The sequence below is a fragment of the Halictus rubicundus genome, chromosome 1 (genome assembly GCF_050948215.1).
Source record: "Halictus rubicundus isolate RS-2024b chromosome 1, iyHalRubi1_principal, whole genome shotgun sequence".
NCBI lineage: Eukaryota > Metazoa > Arthropoda > Insecta > Hymenoptera > Halictidae > Halictus > Halictus rubicundus.
In genome coordinates, this window is record NC_135149.1 from 30,712,121 (window position 1) to 30,729,627 (window position 17,507).

At 40.5% G+C, this 17,507-nt stretch overlaps 1 protein-coding gene across 1 annotated transcript in view; it reads left to right on the forward strand.

The window, feature by feature from the left end:
- LOC143360644 (extracellular serine/threonine protein CG31145) overlaps positions 1-17,507 on the forward strand; it is a 149,186-nt gene that overhangs the window by 109,922 nt on the left and 21,757 nt on the right. Inside the window, exon 3 of the mRNA XM_076799685.1 lies at positions 1,397-1,472. Coding sequence (XP_076655800.1) covers positions 1,397-1,472 — 76 coding nt within the window. The remainder of the gene's footprint in view (positions 1-1,396; positions 1,473-17,507) is intronic.

Consider the following 17,507-nt stretch of genomic DNA (forward strand, 5'->3'; position numbering starts at 1 on the left):
TACATTCAGGTCTATTATAGTATATTTGGTATATTCTGGTATATCCTGGTACATCCTGGTATATTCCGTCATATTCTGTTATATTCTAGTATAGTCTAGTATATTGTGGTATATTCTGGTATATTCTGGTATATTCTGGTATATTTTGGTATATTCTAATGTACTCCGGTCTATTATAGTATATTCTAATATATTCTGGTATATTCTAGTATATTCTGGTCTATTATAGTATATTCTGGTCTATTATAGCATATTCTGGTCTATTATAGTATATTCTGGTCTATTATAGTATATTCTGGTACATTCTGGTCTACTATAGTATATTCTGGTATATTCTAGTATATTCGGATATATTCTAATATATTCTAGTACATTATGGTATATTCTGGTACATTCTGGTCTATTATAGTATATTCTGGTATATTGTGGTATATTCTGGTATATTGTGGTATATTCTGGTATATTCTGGTATATTCTGGTATGTTCTAGTGTACTCTGGTCTATTATAGTATATTCTTGTATATTCTGTTATATTCTGTTATATTCTGTTATATTCCATTAAAAAAAAAACAAAGGTGATATCTTCTCTACGCCTCCACTTGCAAGAATATCATTAATACCATATTCTGTAGTTTCTTAAACCCCACAACTTCCGTAAATAACATTTCCTCGTATTGTTTGAAATAACCACGATATTCAAGTGTACAGAGTTCGTGGGACACGCTGTAGAACGGCATACTAACGCGGAATTAACATGCCGCCATTACCGAGAAAATCGACAAGTAAACATGCCAGCCCCGCGTTGAAAAAGAAAATTAATCGTTAATTTGCTTGAACTAGAAAAATGAAAAATTAAAATCGATTCCCGATTGGAATTCCTTCTAGAAAATGCATTATTAAATCCTCGGCTGGGAATCGTGGATGCTTAAAACATTGCGAAGTGATCGCGAGTAAATAATGTGTTAGGACCATTTCTTTTTTTTTTCTCTTTTACAGGATCAACAGCGAGTGCCATTACCAAAACGAATCAATTAAAAGTGCTTTTCATCGGAACGACGAGCGATTCCCGCGAACGGTTCGAAGCCGATAAGAGTAGTGCAGGCATGTTCGGGATCGGTGCTCGACAAATGCACTCTGCCGATTATTGCTTGATATCTGCTCGCCGGCCGGGTGCAATTAGGCGGCGGGAGGGGCGGCTTAATCGCGGCGGGACCCAATCGAATCGAAAATCTCGATCGTTCCGGTGAAATCGAGCCGGAAAACTGCTCCTAAGCAATTTGCGTGTTCCGCTCCCGCGACCGGGATAATCGGCGCGCAGGGGTTCGCCTCTCTTTTCACCCCCGTCGGTTCTAGAATAAACAATCTGATTTCCGTTCTGTTTCCTTTTTGTTCGCAGTCCAGAAGGAGGGCGGGACGCAGCTCAAGCTCGAGATCAACTATTCGTACATGCAGGCGCTTTTCAAGCCTATGAGGTGAGTGCTATTCCATTTCCCGCGGAATTAGGGCCTCGGCAGAGTGCTCTTCGTTAATCGGAACAACGCGGGACCTCTTGTTCCCTTTACTCCTGCGTTCATAGTCCGCCGGTTGTGACAACGATACACCTGTCCGAACTGTTTCTGTAGATTTAATCATTCTTTAACACGTTCGTCGCCGCGTCACCCATACACTACCGGCCAAAAGTAATTGACCACGTATAAAAATCGCATAATTTCCTTAAAATTGAACCAAACGAGTCGAGATTCCTTGACACGTTAAATGACAAAGGTTACTAAGTAACAGGTAAACGAAATGTTGAAAATATTGGTATTGGTCGGAATTGCGAAGAAAAAAGTTAAAGTTTTCAACTGTTTTATCCAAGCCTGTAATGAAACTTTAATCAATACGTTTTGTAGATCTACGTTAATTATGTGTATGGTGAACATTTCATCTAAATCGGTGAACGTTGCTGTGAGCAATAAACATTTCAAGATGAGAGCTTAAGAATGAAGGCATTGTCAAGGAGTTTCACCCTTATGTGATCACAGTTAAATCTTTGTAACTCATAACGATGTTAACCGATTTGGATGAAATTTTCACCGTATATATAAACGACGCAGATCTACAAAACGTATTGAATAAAGTTTCATTACAGGCTCAGATAAAAGAGTTTAAAAAATTTACTTTAACCTTTTTCTTCGGCAATTTCGACCAATACCAATTTTTTCAACATTTCGTTTACCCGTTACTTAGTAAACTTTGTCACTTAACGTGTCAAGAAATCTCAACTCGTTTGGTTCAATTTGAAGAAAATTATGCGATTTTTATATGTGGTCAATTACCTTTGGCCGGTAGTGTATGCGGGTGACGGAATTATTTGTGCAGGGTTTAAAATGAATTTTTGCGTTGATCTACTTGTTGTACTAAACTTGATTAGGATCCGTAACATGCAAGAAAGTTGGACGATTACTCAGTATCATACATTGAATTTTTTGCAATTTTTATTTCATTAAGTAACTTACTTTGATTTTATGGAATTTTTCGGGTTTCTAGTTGGGCGTTCAAAGTGTTAAATGGCTTGATTGGCTCTGATTTTTTCACGGTCCTCGAAATTAACTCTTGAAATTTTTCTTGGAGAAGCTGGAAGGCCGGATGGAAAATTCTGAAGTCAAAATATGGGAGAAGGAATTCTCTGAGATAATTGCATTGTTCCCGCAGCAGAAAATTTCAAGGAACAATGCGACGCAGACATTCTTTCCACAAAGCTCGAGTACATCTCGCCCCGGTTAACCGAAGATAGTTGCCGGAGTGGCGCCGCTTATCTCTGGCGAGAAGCGCGTGAGCTATAACTAACATTCGGCCGGGCGAATGCACTACTTAGTGTTACAAATGAACGCGCAAAACTTCGAGGATGGAGATAAGAGCAGAAAGTTTCGCGCCTTGGGATCTCCGGGTTTACCGCAGATTATTTTGAAAGGTAATCGAATCGCGGGGTTCGCTCGCCCTTCGAGGTCGGCTCGATAAAATCGTGGGATCGTTGTTGGGACACGTTCGTTCGAACGGATTAACGGTTTATTTAATCGGCGAACTTTGCCAACACTTTCCTGCAACTGCATCTCGCTGCACTCGGTGCAAGCCTGCAGTCGCTGCGTTTGCTGCGTTCGCACCCCTCGAACTTGCTGAATGTTTCGTCTCGTTGTTGCCGAGAACAAAGTCCCTTGTTTTTTTTTTTTAGAAGAAAATATAGTCTCGGTGCTGCAAACAAATTAGGTACGTTAAATATTGGAATGAATTTTTCAGGAAAATAATGACACAGAGAGACGATCTTCGGATTCTTGTGAATTATTTGACCGAAAATTGGAATCGATAAGAGATTTATTTTTCCATCTGTTGGAGGTTCTTTTATTTTGCAAAGTAGAAATCTTGCAGAAACTTTTTAAGTGCTCCGCTTCGCATAACTTCTGTATTTTTTTGAAGGATTGTATCCCAGTTATTAAAAAATGTTGTCTTCATCGTTCATTGCACTGGGATCCGAAAAATTATTCTCGAAATCCTGCCGGAATAGAAATTTCCAAAACTAGTCAACAAAACTATTAATAGTCGATTAACTTAATTTTGAGAACTTTGCTCCTTAATTAAACGGTGCAGAAAACCTTACACTATTTTGGGACATTTCATCTTCTATCGAATAGTACAGATAATTTTTAATAGTAATAATTGGTATTCGTGGAATATTATTTTTGAGTTGGAATAATTATCACTATTTTCATTTTGGGGAGATTGAGCTTCAATTAGATGGAAAATTATTCTGAAATAATTACTATTGATTTGTGTTATAATTGTCCAAGGTTGATCTAAACCTGTCACTCCTAATTTTCACTAGTATATTCTTCCACCGAGTTGCACCAATTGCAACTAATTTCTCTTGCAACTTTCTATTGTTCAACTAAAATCATTGCCATCAAGCACCAGAACTGTGCTCCTCTACTAAGCTGAAACATTTGCAACAAATTCGAACTGCTATGTTCTACTGTCAAGCTAAAACAATTGCCACCAACTTGAACCGCTACTTTCTTCCATTAAAATAATTGCAACTAATTTCTCTTACCGCCTTCTCCTGTTCAGCTACACTAATTGCTACCAACTTCAACCACTATTTTCTTCCACCTAAAACAATTGCAACCAACTCGTACCACCACCTTTTCCTATTAAGCTAAACTAATTGCTACCAACTTCCACCACTGTCTTAATAGAATCGTCAAACATATAATTGTGAAAAAGATCCTCCATCCGAGGATTAATCTAAAACAAATGAATTCCCCCTTCTTTGAACTTCCTCTTTGTTGTACTAAAAATTATCAATTCTTTATGCCACAAGCATTTTGACGAGAACATTCCTCCAGGTCAGAACAAAATAAAAATCCTATTAACCCAAAAATGATTAGATCTCGAGATATTTTCAAAAAATGTCTTTATTGAAGAAGATACTCAAACACTTGATGACTATGTTGTAAAGGTAAACACCCTTTCGACATTGTTATCATAACAGAAACCGATTTGTACGAGTATGCATTTCATCATTCAGTAGGAATTCACGTATCGTAACTCGAGTACGAAAACTAAGATTTTGAAAAAGTGTAGCTGTGTTTCACTAAATACAAGAAAATGTACGACATTGTTTGAAAATATCTCGAGATCTAATAATTTTTTTGCCATGGTACCCTAATCATTTTTTACGCAGAATGAACGGAAGAATCGACCTGTGCAAACAAAAGTATGCATTTCTATTTAAAGAAATGATGCAATTGTTAATTGCACATGAACTGCTGCATCTAAAAAAAAATTTAAAGACCTACAGATGTAGTACTCTTCGAACCATTTATCTTTCTCCTTTATCATTTTTTCGTAAATGCAATAATAACGGAGTTATCACTTGAAACAATTGCGTGGACCACGCTGTATAATAAATTAAGAAATAGAAACCCGAATTTACTACAAAGTTTGTTTTAGATTTCGAAATAATTGATTGCTTGAATAAAAAGCCTTCTTTTCATGTTTTCTTATGATGCAAATGGGTTAATAATTGCACTTAATACAAGCACTCCTTGCATTTCACAGAGACATGTACGTACCATACTCGGCACGGATAATCGCAATCCAATCACCAGGTCGGGTAAGCAGTTTCATCAGAGAACTAATTTCGAGGTAGAACCGTCCCAGAAAAATGACAGATTAGCGCGTAGAAAGCGTGTAGGACGTCGTGTCGAGGCCCGCGGGACACCTAACGAGGTTTAATCGGTAAAAACTATTAGCCACCGTGCGAAATTACGGGGATTATGGTCGCGTGTTTCCCCCGGTTTTCTCTCTTTTTTTTTCTTCGTTCGGGTTGCGCCCCGGAGAGGTCGTGACACGCGGCCGGGGCGAGCTCTGCGGTTTTTCTGCGCTTGCATCGGTGCATCGGTGCACACACGCGGTTGACGAAGTTACGTGGGATGGGATTACGAGCACAATTACATAAGTGGATGGCCAAGTGCCTCGTGCCGTGAGAGAGCCACTCGAACTGTCCTTGCCTCTTCTACTCAATTATCATCGCCCGCGTGCCACTGTCTTTCTCTTTCTTCCTTTCTCTCCCCCCCCCCCCCCTCTCTCTCTCCCTCCCTCCCCGTCGCCGCCGGCTATCATCTCGCATTCTTTTCGCTTTCTCCGTTCGGAAAACGCGATACGTCACATCCTCCCATTGTCTGAGACCCAGAAACGCTTTCGCGAGGGTTGGCGATCGTGACTTCTCGGATGCGTCGGTTCTTCGGCGTTTAGGGTCCGAGGCCTCGACGGATCGAATGCCGTCGAGATGACGGTTCCTGAGAGAAACGTGCTCGAGCACGGGATATTGCTCTCCTTTGCGTGACGGTCCTTTTTCACGTCTGGCCGACAGTCCTTTTTTTCCTTTCCTCGCTTCCCTTGCCCTCAAACCGAGTCCCGTGACGTCAGGATGTACCACCACGTTACCTATCAGCGGTTTTTTAAATCATTTTTATCATTTTTATATTTAATTCGAATAAAGACCAATTGCAATTTTTGTAGAAAATTTTGTTCACTGTATGTAGCGAACCAATTGTGCCAACTTCTGAAAAGAATCCAAGTCGTATGGTCCCATATTAAACCTTAGCACTCGAGTGGTGACTGTAAGGCACCACTAAAAATTGCTGTATCATTATTCAAAATATTTTTTACAATATCAGATTTGTTTGTATTTAATAAATTACTAAACACTTCAATTAAATTAACTTCGTAAATTCTACCATTTTCGTATGTATAACATGAAAAATATATATATAGAAGGGAAATATTCTAGGTCGGAAGGAATGTTTTGTTTTGGAGTTAAAATAGCTTCGAGTGCAAAGGGTTAACCCTAAAACTACATTTTCATTTTATTCGTACGAAATTGATCCGATTTCCACATATAATATTTAAATGTCTAGTAATCTATTAAACACAAATTTTGTAATGTGACAAATATTTTGTAATATTTTTTCCAATTTCTTTGAAATAATGCCACAATAATTTCTTAGTGGTGCTTCAGGGTCACCACTCGAGTGCAAAGGGTTAACAATGTTATGTGATTTTTAAAAGCGTCCGACTATGAGTGGGAGTCACTGTATATTGAAATGATGGGCAAATTCAATGAGAAACGCTGACGAATTAAATGGTACACTGGGTATGAACGACACAAGGCACGAACGAGGGTTGACATTCCCGAAGCGATAAATATTAAAATACAAAAATTATGTACGACATAAAATTGACCCCGCCGAAGTATAAAACAAAAATCAGAAAAAGATTTGCGCAACCCAATGCACTGTTAAATACTGTTACAGCGTTCCAAGACACTGTTTCACCCTGTACCGCGGCAATAAACAGAACACCCCTAATCAATTAAACACCAAAAACCATCGGAAACTTCTCGCGAGTCATAAATTCGCATGGTCCCGATCCAGAAGGGTCCAAACCATTCCGAACGAGTTAGGGGCGCTGTTCCGGAGACGGGGGTGAGTTCGGCGGATGGAGAAGGGGGTGAGAGAAGGGAATAAAGCAGAGGAAACGTAATATCCCGAAGTGGAGAGAAAATTCGAGACAAGTGAGGGTCGTCGTCGCTTATTGCGACTCTTTTTATCTGTGCCGCACCTTTCGGCTCTCCTCGACGACTCTTCTTCCCACCCTCTGTGCACCCTCCCGCCCTCCCGAACTCCGAGCGCACACACTCGGCCCTTTAAACTTCCGGTCGGCCGAAGATTCCGCGATAAGTGGCCGAGAGGCCGGCTTAAACTCCGGTAATAAGTTCGGCAATAAGTTCCATGGAAAGTTTCCGGGCCTCGACCAACCCCTAGCCGCCGCCGCCGGAGGGACAGAGGAGAATTTTCCACGGCGAAATTGCAAGCGTCCCGACGCCACCAATCCCGCAATAAGCTCTCGTTACACGTTAAGGAGGACACCTCTTTTTCTCGTTTCGAAACGAACGAGCCCCGGCTTTCTTTTCTACTTCTACCGAACCCCTTCTACTTTTTCTTCCACCTCCGACCCCTTTCCCCCCTCCCCCTCTCTCTATCTCTCTATCTCTCTGAAGATTCATTGAATGGACAATTTCGTCCGACGCTTCTCTCTCTCCACGGCAAATTATTTCTTCGAGGATCTTTTTATTGCGACCCGCGTGAAGGCCCTTTGATTGCGCGCTCTTCGACCCACGATGTACATCCTCGAGGACCTCTCTCCACGATTTTCGACGACTTTTACCTCCCGGAAGCACACTTCTCGTTTGATTTTCACTTCGCACGGAGTCCCGGTCGAATCCACCCGAAATCGTCCGTCTTCGGGATTTTTTACCTGCAGAAAGGTGCGAGCAGCGACGGGGAATGATTTCAGGATTTATAGGGCTGTGCTCGGAGAGGGTGACAGTATTTTTTTAGTTCGACTTTGAGAACTTCTGCCAGAGATATTGCTGTGTCTACGTCACCGATACTTGGGCTTTTCAAGAATCAATCAGCCAAACGTCGACTTTTTTATCGATTTAGAAACATTTGTCTGTCTGCATTCCTAATTAGCTTCCGCGCTCGTCCGCAAATCTATCTCCCAGGTACGGCGCGCCTGGCCGCAAATCTATCTCCCACGTACGGCGCCCTTGGCGACGTAAGGCACAAAAGCCACTATAGTGGCGTTACCGTTCGAACTGATGCTTTCCACGGAAGCCACTATAGTGGTGTACTGTTCAGACTGATACATTCCACGGAAGCCACTATAGTGGCGTACAGTTCAAACTGATGCTTTCCACCGTAGCCACTATAGTGGCGTACAAATTGATGCTTTCCACGGAAACCACTATAGTGGCGTACGAACTGATGCTTTCCACGGAAGCCACTATAGTGGCGTTAGCGTTCAAACTGATGCTTTCCACCGAAGCCACTATAACGGCGTACCGTTCAAACTGATGCTTCCGACGGAAACCACTATAGTGGCGTACAGTTCAAACTGATGCTTTCCACGGAAACCACTATAGTGGCATACGAACTGATGCTTTCCACCGTAGCCACTATAGTGTCGTACAAACTGATGCTTTCCACGGAAACCACTATAGTGGCGTACGAACTGATGCTTTCCACCGAAACCACTATAGTGGCGTACGAACTGATGCTTTCCACCGAAACCACTATAACGGCGTACGAACTGATGCTTTCCACGGAAGCCACTATAGTGGCGTTAGCGTTCAAACTGATGCTTTCCACCGAAGCCACTATAATGGCGTACCGTTCAAACTGATGCTTCCGACGGAAACCACTATAGTGGCGTACAGTTCAAACTGATGCTTTCCACGGAAACCACTATACTGGCGTACAAACTGATGCTTTCCACCGTAGCCACTATAGTGTCGTACAAACTGATGCTTTCCACGGAAACCACTATAGTGGCGTACGAACTGATGCTTTCCACGGAAGCCACTATAGTGGCGTTAGCGTTCAAACTGATGCTTTCCACCGAAGCCACTATAATGGCGTACCGTTCGAACTGATGCTTTCCACGGAAGCCACTATAGTGGCGTACAGTTCAAACTGATGCTTTCCACCGTAGCCACTATAGTGGCGTACAAATTGATGCTTTCCACGGAAACCACTATAGTGGCGTACGAACTGATGCTTTCCACGGAAACCACTATAGTGGCGTACGAACTGATGCTTTCCACCGAAACCACTATAGTGGCGTACGAACTGATGCTTTCCACTGAAACCACTATAACGGCGTACGAACTGATGCTTTCCACGGAAGCCACTATAGTGGCGTTAGCGTTGAAACTGATGCTTTCCACCGAAGCCACTATAATGGCTTACCGTTCAAACTGATGCTTCCGACGAAAACCACTATAGTGGCGTACAGTTCAAACTGATGCTTTCCACGGAAACCACTATAGTGGCGTACAAACTGATGCTTTCCACCGTAGCCACTATAGTGTCGTACAAACTGATGCTTTCCACGGAAGCCACTATAGTGGCGTTAGCGTCGAAACTAGTGCTTTCCACGGAAGCCACTATAGTGGCCTACAGTGCTTAAAAGATTAAACTCGTTCCAAAACTATAAAAGTAATGAAGACAACATAGAAAATATTTCTAATTCGACAACGAAGCTAATTTCAGAGGGAGGCTGTATTTATGGTCCCTCCCAATCTAGAGGGGACGTTTGCGACAATAACGTGATCCAAGTACCATTCATTACTTCCGATCCGAATCAAGTGACGTAAGTCGGTCAATCGTATCCAGTGTCGGCGCGGAAATGGCTATTTAACTTGTCGCTTTACTCTCCATTCCTATTTTTGTGTATTTTTTACTAGCTAAAGGCTAAATAAGCATTCCCTGTTTTACCAAAAAGCAACTACCAAAAATATTCCGTCAATCGTAACCATGCATCAGTCAGCATCAGTTTCCTTGTAATCGGCGATCTTTGCTAAGAAAGTAAGAAACTATATTTAAGTAAGCATAGCCTTTTTTGGTCACTTTCCATATAGAACTGAACGAACTCTCTCCGAAAACAGAAAGAAGCGATCGGAATCTTTTTTCACAGCTGTCCATCGTCGAGTCAACATCCGAAAATTCCAACAGAAATTTATTCTCGCACATTCTGCACCCGTACACACACCGCGAACACACCTTTACACGTACCGAGCCCGTACACTCTTCTATTAAATAGTCCCAGCGTGTTATTTCCGGTAGGTCCGTCCTCGCGAGTGCAGTTTATTCTGTTCCGCGAAGATTACCTTGTACTCCCGGGTTGACATCGTTTATTATTTTATCTCCGCTGCATATTTTCGTAACATGTAGGACGTTCTCTTCATTTTGCATCGGGGAAGTGCGCGAGATCTGTGTGACGTGCTCCTGTCACGGAAATATTAGGACAGCCGCGTTTACCCGACATTTACAAGTCGCGATTCTAAACAAATGACGCGTTCGCGCCGTCCTGTCAAACAATTTCCTCGTTCCCAACTGACAAAATTATACTTCCTCTTTCCGTGAAAAAAAGAACAGATGCTCCATTTTTCCGCGAACCTCTGAAGAAGAAGCATATTTTCTCTGAATTCGAAAAAAATTGAATTCACCTCTTTACCATAGTTGTCGACGAGTTCGAGCGTCCTCGTTATTAAATTTCACGAGGAACTTTTCCGCGTTTGAACGCCGTTCCACTTGATTATTAAAAACAAACTCCCGTTTTTTCTCTGATTTTATAAGGTATCGCTAATGTTCGGGAAGTTTCTAGCGATTCGTTCCGCCCAGGGGAATTTTGCTTAATTGTAAATTCGTTTGATGAAATACGAAGCTTCCCGGATTCGATTGTTAAAAACAAATTCCCCGTTTTTTCTCTGATTTTATAAGGTATCGCTAATGTTCGGGAAGTTTCTAGCGATTCGTCTCCCCCAGGGGAATTTCGCTTAATTGTAAATTCGTTTGATGAAATACGAAGCTTCCCGAATTCGATTGTTAAAAACAAATTCCCCGTTTTTTCTCTGATTTTATAAGGTGTGGCTAATGTTCGGGAAGTTTCTAGCGATTCGTCTCCCCCAGGGGAATTTTGCTTAATTGTAAATTCGTTTGATGAAATACGAAGCTTCTCGGATTCGATTGTTAAAAACAAATTCCCCGTTTTCCACGGATTTCATCAGGAATCGCCTGACGTTCAAGGAATATTCACCGATTCTTTCTCCGGGGGAATTTCCTTCGATTAATCGCGCATTTATTAACGAAATATGAAGCTTTATGGATTCAATTTGCAGGGAACGCGTGCTGTAACACGGCCAGCATTTCCGCTATAGATTTTATCGAATATAGTCCGTTAATGCGTTCCATTTAACTCGTTAAAAGCGAATGGGGCTCCGCGGCCCGGTCGCCATTTTTCTTTCGTGGTGCCACTCGCGGCCCGATCAAGCAGCAACAATTACCATCGACCTACATCATTAACCGGCTGTAATTAGCGTTAAGCTGCGTGCACGGGTTCGCTGGCCAAGTGCTTCTACAGTTTTTTCAACGATATTCCCGCGACCAGTGAAAATTAACCAGTGAGAATTAAGCAAAAATTCCAAAATGAGCTGCACAACAGTTAAGATAGTGTCTCGGTTCGAATAACACAACGATACAACAAAGCAAAGCTTCTCTACTTTATATGACGGAGCAAGAGGACATAGTCAAAAACCGAATAAAAATGAAACAGGAGCGTTCCAGACACATGGTGCAAATTTCAGGACAGCGCACATACGGCCGAATGACCAAATTACGACAAAAGTAGATTTTAAAATGTTCTCTAAACTAACGACAAATACCACCATAACGTACTCTAAGAAACGGCCTACAATATAGCGTGAGAATGTTTGTTGTTAACGCAACATAGTAGTTGGTGCGCGTGCGCAAAGTGAGGTTATGGTTCGGACGGCGAATCTCAGTTGTTTGCGCCAGTATTGTTGACGACGTAATTGCGTTCATCCTATTTTCTCCGATTTAAATTCAACAAGTTTCCTACATGGATATTGAAGCGTCAGGTACGTACTTTCATATGCAATTATTGCTAACACAAAGATAAGTTGTACATACTGTTAATATAGTATGTTCTATCATATACTATTTTTGATTAAAACATATTGATACGCTTACTTTAGCTAGAGTTATAAAGAAAGTTCCAAATAGTACACCGATTTTTCTTTACTAGTTCGAAAAAATGGCTTATAACTAATATAAAAAATTAAAAAATGAGTCCTCTGTAAAGGTAATGAAGATTACGAGAAAAGAGCTATTTGATGTGTTAAGAAGTGAGCAGTTTTTCAAGTTTTCGTCATTTAAGTATAATGAACGATTGTTAAAATATATATTCGACAAGTTTGGTGTTAGTGAACTTTCTAAACATTGTATAATACAAATGAAACGTATAGTTAAAATATTTGTTTCGAAACTTTTCATGAAATAAAGTATGCGAAAAGAAAACCGAAAAAAAAGAAGCAAAGTTTAATCAGGTTGTATTGAGTATCCTAAGAATGCCTACTTTCTATAGGAATGGTAATGAAAGCAACGATGATGAGCTTGATGATGATGCTACTGATGATGCTTACGATAACGATGAAAATAACAACGAGGTTGTAAAATAATATTCTTATTGCATATTATATCTCACTGAAACCTACAGAAATAATTCAGTGTTTTAATTTACTTAATTTTTTTTTTTAATCAACATACTATGGACCCTCGACCCTTTTTTATGACCCCAATTAACCCTAAGTAGCTACTTTTCCGAAGATAATTATTAAGCAGTCTTCATATAAGCATTTCTAACCAGAATTTCGAATAAAATCTCATCTTAAATTTTTGTCGTCGTAATTTGGTCATGCGGCCGTACGTGCGGCGTCTTAGATCGACGCAACCATAAGATAGTAAACAGAAGCGGCCAATAGCACCTTGCGCGCGTTATCTCCGTGTTCCACGGAGGTCGTCGTGCTCCAGATGCTAAACACGGCCCATAAATCAGAAAGTTCGCGCCGGGTAGGAACAATTAATATTCCCGAAACTGGCAGAATAAATTCGACGGGGTCCGTATAACGGGTTCATTTGAATACACCGAGTGACGGGGTCTTACAACGGGCGTAATTATTCCGGGGCAAACGCCGGTTATCTTTTCCACACACTTTCCCGAATGGGATGGGAAGGGTTCGAAGGGTGGAGGGTTGGTAAAAGGGCTGGGCCGAAAATTCGCGGAGGAAGCTCTCGGTAAACAAAATTATGCCGGCGAAGTCGGAAGGTCAGGAGATGAAGCCTGACTTTCGTTCTCTCTCTCTCTCTTTACCTGGATGGCTGGCCGGGCTCTGGCTGGTTGCCTCGCGACGCCAGTTAACTTTTAATCAGATGCAAATTACGCGCTAATTACCCGGCGACCGTCGTATTAATTAGCCCGGCCTGCTCGGAAAAGTTCCTCAGTCCCGGCCAGCCGCGCCACGGCGGCTTTTCCAAGTCTCGTTGCTTCGTTTCCACTCGTCGCTGTCTCGGCTCCGCTGCCATATCGGCAACGATCCTCCTGTGGCGTGTTAACGGAGTTCTCGGTGACACCGAGTGCGTGCCTCTTGTTTCACCGAAGGCACACCGTTCCACTGTGTTCTCCGTGTCCTGCGCGCTCTTCGTAATCTCTCTCTTCTCCTGTTCCTAGTCTCTGCATTCCCTATATTTTCTATTCCTTTCATTTTCTGCCCTTTGTCCTCTCCATACATGCAGGGTGTTCATTCGAAAACTTTCCAGCCGAATATCTCGAAAAGCGTGAAAAATATTGAAAAAGTGTAAAACAAGTGTCCAAGGATTTCGAGCGGGAAAGAGGGAAAGAGTTTTCAAGGTCATTTGAAGGTCAACCTTGTTTTTTCAAATGGAAACCTATATTTTTTGTTATGGGATCTTATTGTACGTAAAGAGACCAGCAATTTTCGTACTATACTTTTCTTTATACGCGCACTAGTTTCGGAGATATTTAAAGAGAAGTAGAGTAAGGCATATTATTGTGTAAAATTTTTTGACGCAAATTGTTGGTCGTTTTCCAGTTGTACTAGAACGTATCGGTTGAAAAGAAAACTGTCCTCTACTGATCTCTCGTTTATGTTGTCCGTCTTTCAATATAAGATTGTACTATTTATTATTATCATTATTATAACATATCGTTTATTTTAGAGTGGTCGCATTAACAGCTAGGTCATTAGCGACCACGTGGATTACAATTGAATATACAAGAGAAGGTTACGGTTAGTATTTACATTGTGGTTGGGTACAGGAAAAAACAAATTTATAACAGTTTATATATATATATCAATAGATTTACAAAATAGAAGGACGTTTCCAATATTGTTCTCGTTTAAATTTGTCATCAGGTCATTTTCGATGGAAAATCTGGATCGTTCAGAAGAGAATTTAGGACATTCGAGTAGGATATGTTGGATGTTGATGGACACGGCGCAAGTTGTTCATTCCGGTGGATTTTGTTTTTAGTCAAGTGTGAATCATCGTAATAAGAGATGCTATATCGTAATTAATTGTATAAATTGGTGCATTCTTTAGAAGAACGAGTAGAAATCATTTTTATTTATGGAGCCGATGAGTGTGCTCGTTGAACTGCTACTACGTTTAATGACATCCTGACACACATGTTCCTCGTACGTACGTCTTACGATTAGTTGCAAAGTTTAAGGAAACGAAAAAAAGAATTTGAGAATCGTCTGTATTATTGTTTAGGAAAGAACGGAGAACATTTTGAAAATTTGTTGTAGTTATAAAGAAATTACAATCTTTCTCGCAGTATAACTATGACTCGCTCTACTTCTCTTTAAATATCTCCGAAACTAGTGCGCGGATAAAAAAAGTATCGTACGAAAATTGCTGGTCTTTTTACGTACAATAAGATCCCATAATAAAAAATATAGGTTTCCATTTGAAAAAACAAAGTTGACCTTCAAATGACCTTGAAAACTATTTCCCTCGAAATCCTTGGACACGTGTTTTACACTTTTTCAATATCTTTCATACTTTTCGAGATATTCGGCTGGAGAATTTTCAAATGAGCACCCTGTATATTCAATTTTCAGTTTTCAATTTTTTATATTTTATTTTCTGTATTTATATTTGGAATTTTCTATATCCTCTATATTGTCTTTGTAAGATCTCTTTCACTTACTTTTAGTTTAAAATTAGTGAACAGTTTACAGTCAGTATAATTTATTAAAAATTACAGGATTATATTACATTATGTACGATTACGTATTATGTTATGTTATATAAAATTGTATAAGGGCGAAGAAATAATCATAAGATAAGAAATAATCATATTCATCATATTTATTTCATATTTTCTTTGTACTCTCTGTTTTCTGTTCGGAGTAGAAATAATCATAAGATAAGAAATAATAATATATTTTGTTTCTCTGTTTTCTGTTTTCTTTTATAAGTTTTAAAACAAACTTTTGGAACAGTGTAATGTGAAAGACAGTATATCGATCGTATGCGGTCTTTCTATCATGCTCGAAAATTTTTTCGAAATATTTTTGCTCCGGTCGTCGAACCCTCAGCAAACGATTCTAAAACGATTTTACCAAGGGAAGTTAACGCTTGATCCTCCTTGACAATGGATGTCTTCCCTTATCTGAAAGGTTAGACATCCCTCCTCCTATCTATTTTCTATTTTCCCCGTTAGATAATTTCTCTCCACAGACGGTGAAGATTTTTCCATTTAAAGATGGATCGCTTCCCCCGAGGCAATTTATAGTTTCTTTGATAAAAAAAAAAAGAATAGTTTCGAACGATCGATGGGTAATGCTACGAAAATATATCAGACAATCTCGGAGTGACGATCTATTCTCGACTGCGGTTCCCACTTGCGATTTTCCCAATTTTCATTCTTGATCATTCGTTACCCACACGTTCATCATTCTTCGAGAAAAATCAGACAAGCGACACAAGTCTTATTTTCAGTAAAATACAGTGCTCGAAGTAAAATTAATCACACATTTTTCAACATTTGAAATTGTCGACATTAATGGGGTAGGAAACCTTAAATTTAAGGGATGAAAAATCTGTTTTGTCACAAATATCTTCAAAAATCAGAAGTCACTGAAGAATAAAAAGTTAGTACATTCAGATTGTATATTCGTACAAGATTGTACACTTCCACGTTCTTCACAATTAGGACAAATAATTAAACTAATTAAAATAATTTTTCTAAAATCATTTTCCACGCGCCTGATCTGCCGATTGTCCGTCACAATATTTTCCCTGGATCCCCGATTAGTCTCCCGGAGTAGATTTATGGTTGTTCCACCCTATAAATACTAGTTTACGCGATCTTTGAGCCGGTACGAAAATATCAAACGATTCGGGGCCGTCGATCTATTCTCACGCGGCAGTCTCGACCACCTGCAACCTTTCGAGCATCGATAAAGCGACGCAGTAAAACGGTGAACTTCTCGGCTGACATTTCCGAGGGGAATGGTCTAAACTCGGTGGAAACGGTACGAAACCGTTGCGTCGAATAACTCCACCGCCATGTCGATGGCAATGAATTAAAACTTGCCTCGTTCCTCCGCGGGACTCGCTTTTACAGTCGGTTCCGAAACCCTTTCGCGATGACACGCAAGTAGTTCCTCAAGTTTGTCTGTAATTGAACGTTATTCGAATAGAGCATCGGATCTACGGATAAAAACGTTTCTAGATCCCGTGCGCAGGTACCAGCTGGCTCGTAAACTCCGGGATCGCGGGGTAAATATTTGATCGAGCTACGAATCTTTCGGCCACCCTCCACTTTTCTTCCCCTGCAGTTTATAACCGGGATTTTTCTGTTGCTCGTTCGAGGAACAAATTCTGTACGCTCCATTTAACAATCTCGACCCCTTCCTCTTCAACATCGTAACGGCGTTCTTACGAGAATTTTCTTTTTACTTACTTCGTTAGTAACATCTTCGAGTCTCGAAAATCATCCCCTACATTTTCCAGACATTTATATCCTATAGGTAGACACGACGATTCGAATAAACAAATGTGTAGAATAAACATTGAGTTCAACCCTCCGTGAGGTAGGTGGATAAAAGTCCGAACCACATGGGGTTTATTTCACCCCGACCATAATCTACGAATATATAATTGGAATAAAAATCCACTTCAAAATTTTGTCCCGTCGATTCTATAACAGGATCGAACTAACACTAATATTTATATTTTAGGGTGCACGATTTACTTTTAAATTCGTGTTAGTATATTTCAAAACAGAAATTTGTAAAGGGGGTTAAGATATTTTAACACCCCCCTGTCAGTTTCTCTTCATTTCTGTGAAAAATAATCATCATCTAGGTTCACGTTGGCACCCCTGAGCCGATTTGTAACTAGTTGCTAACTGGATGTGTTGCGTTTGTTTTGAATCCGTCGAATGAGAAGCCTCGTAACGGTTACGTATTGAATTGCGTGCGTGGTCTGGACACATCTGTAATATTATTTAGT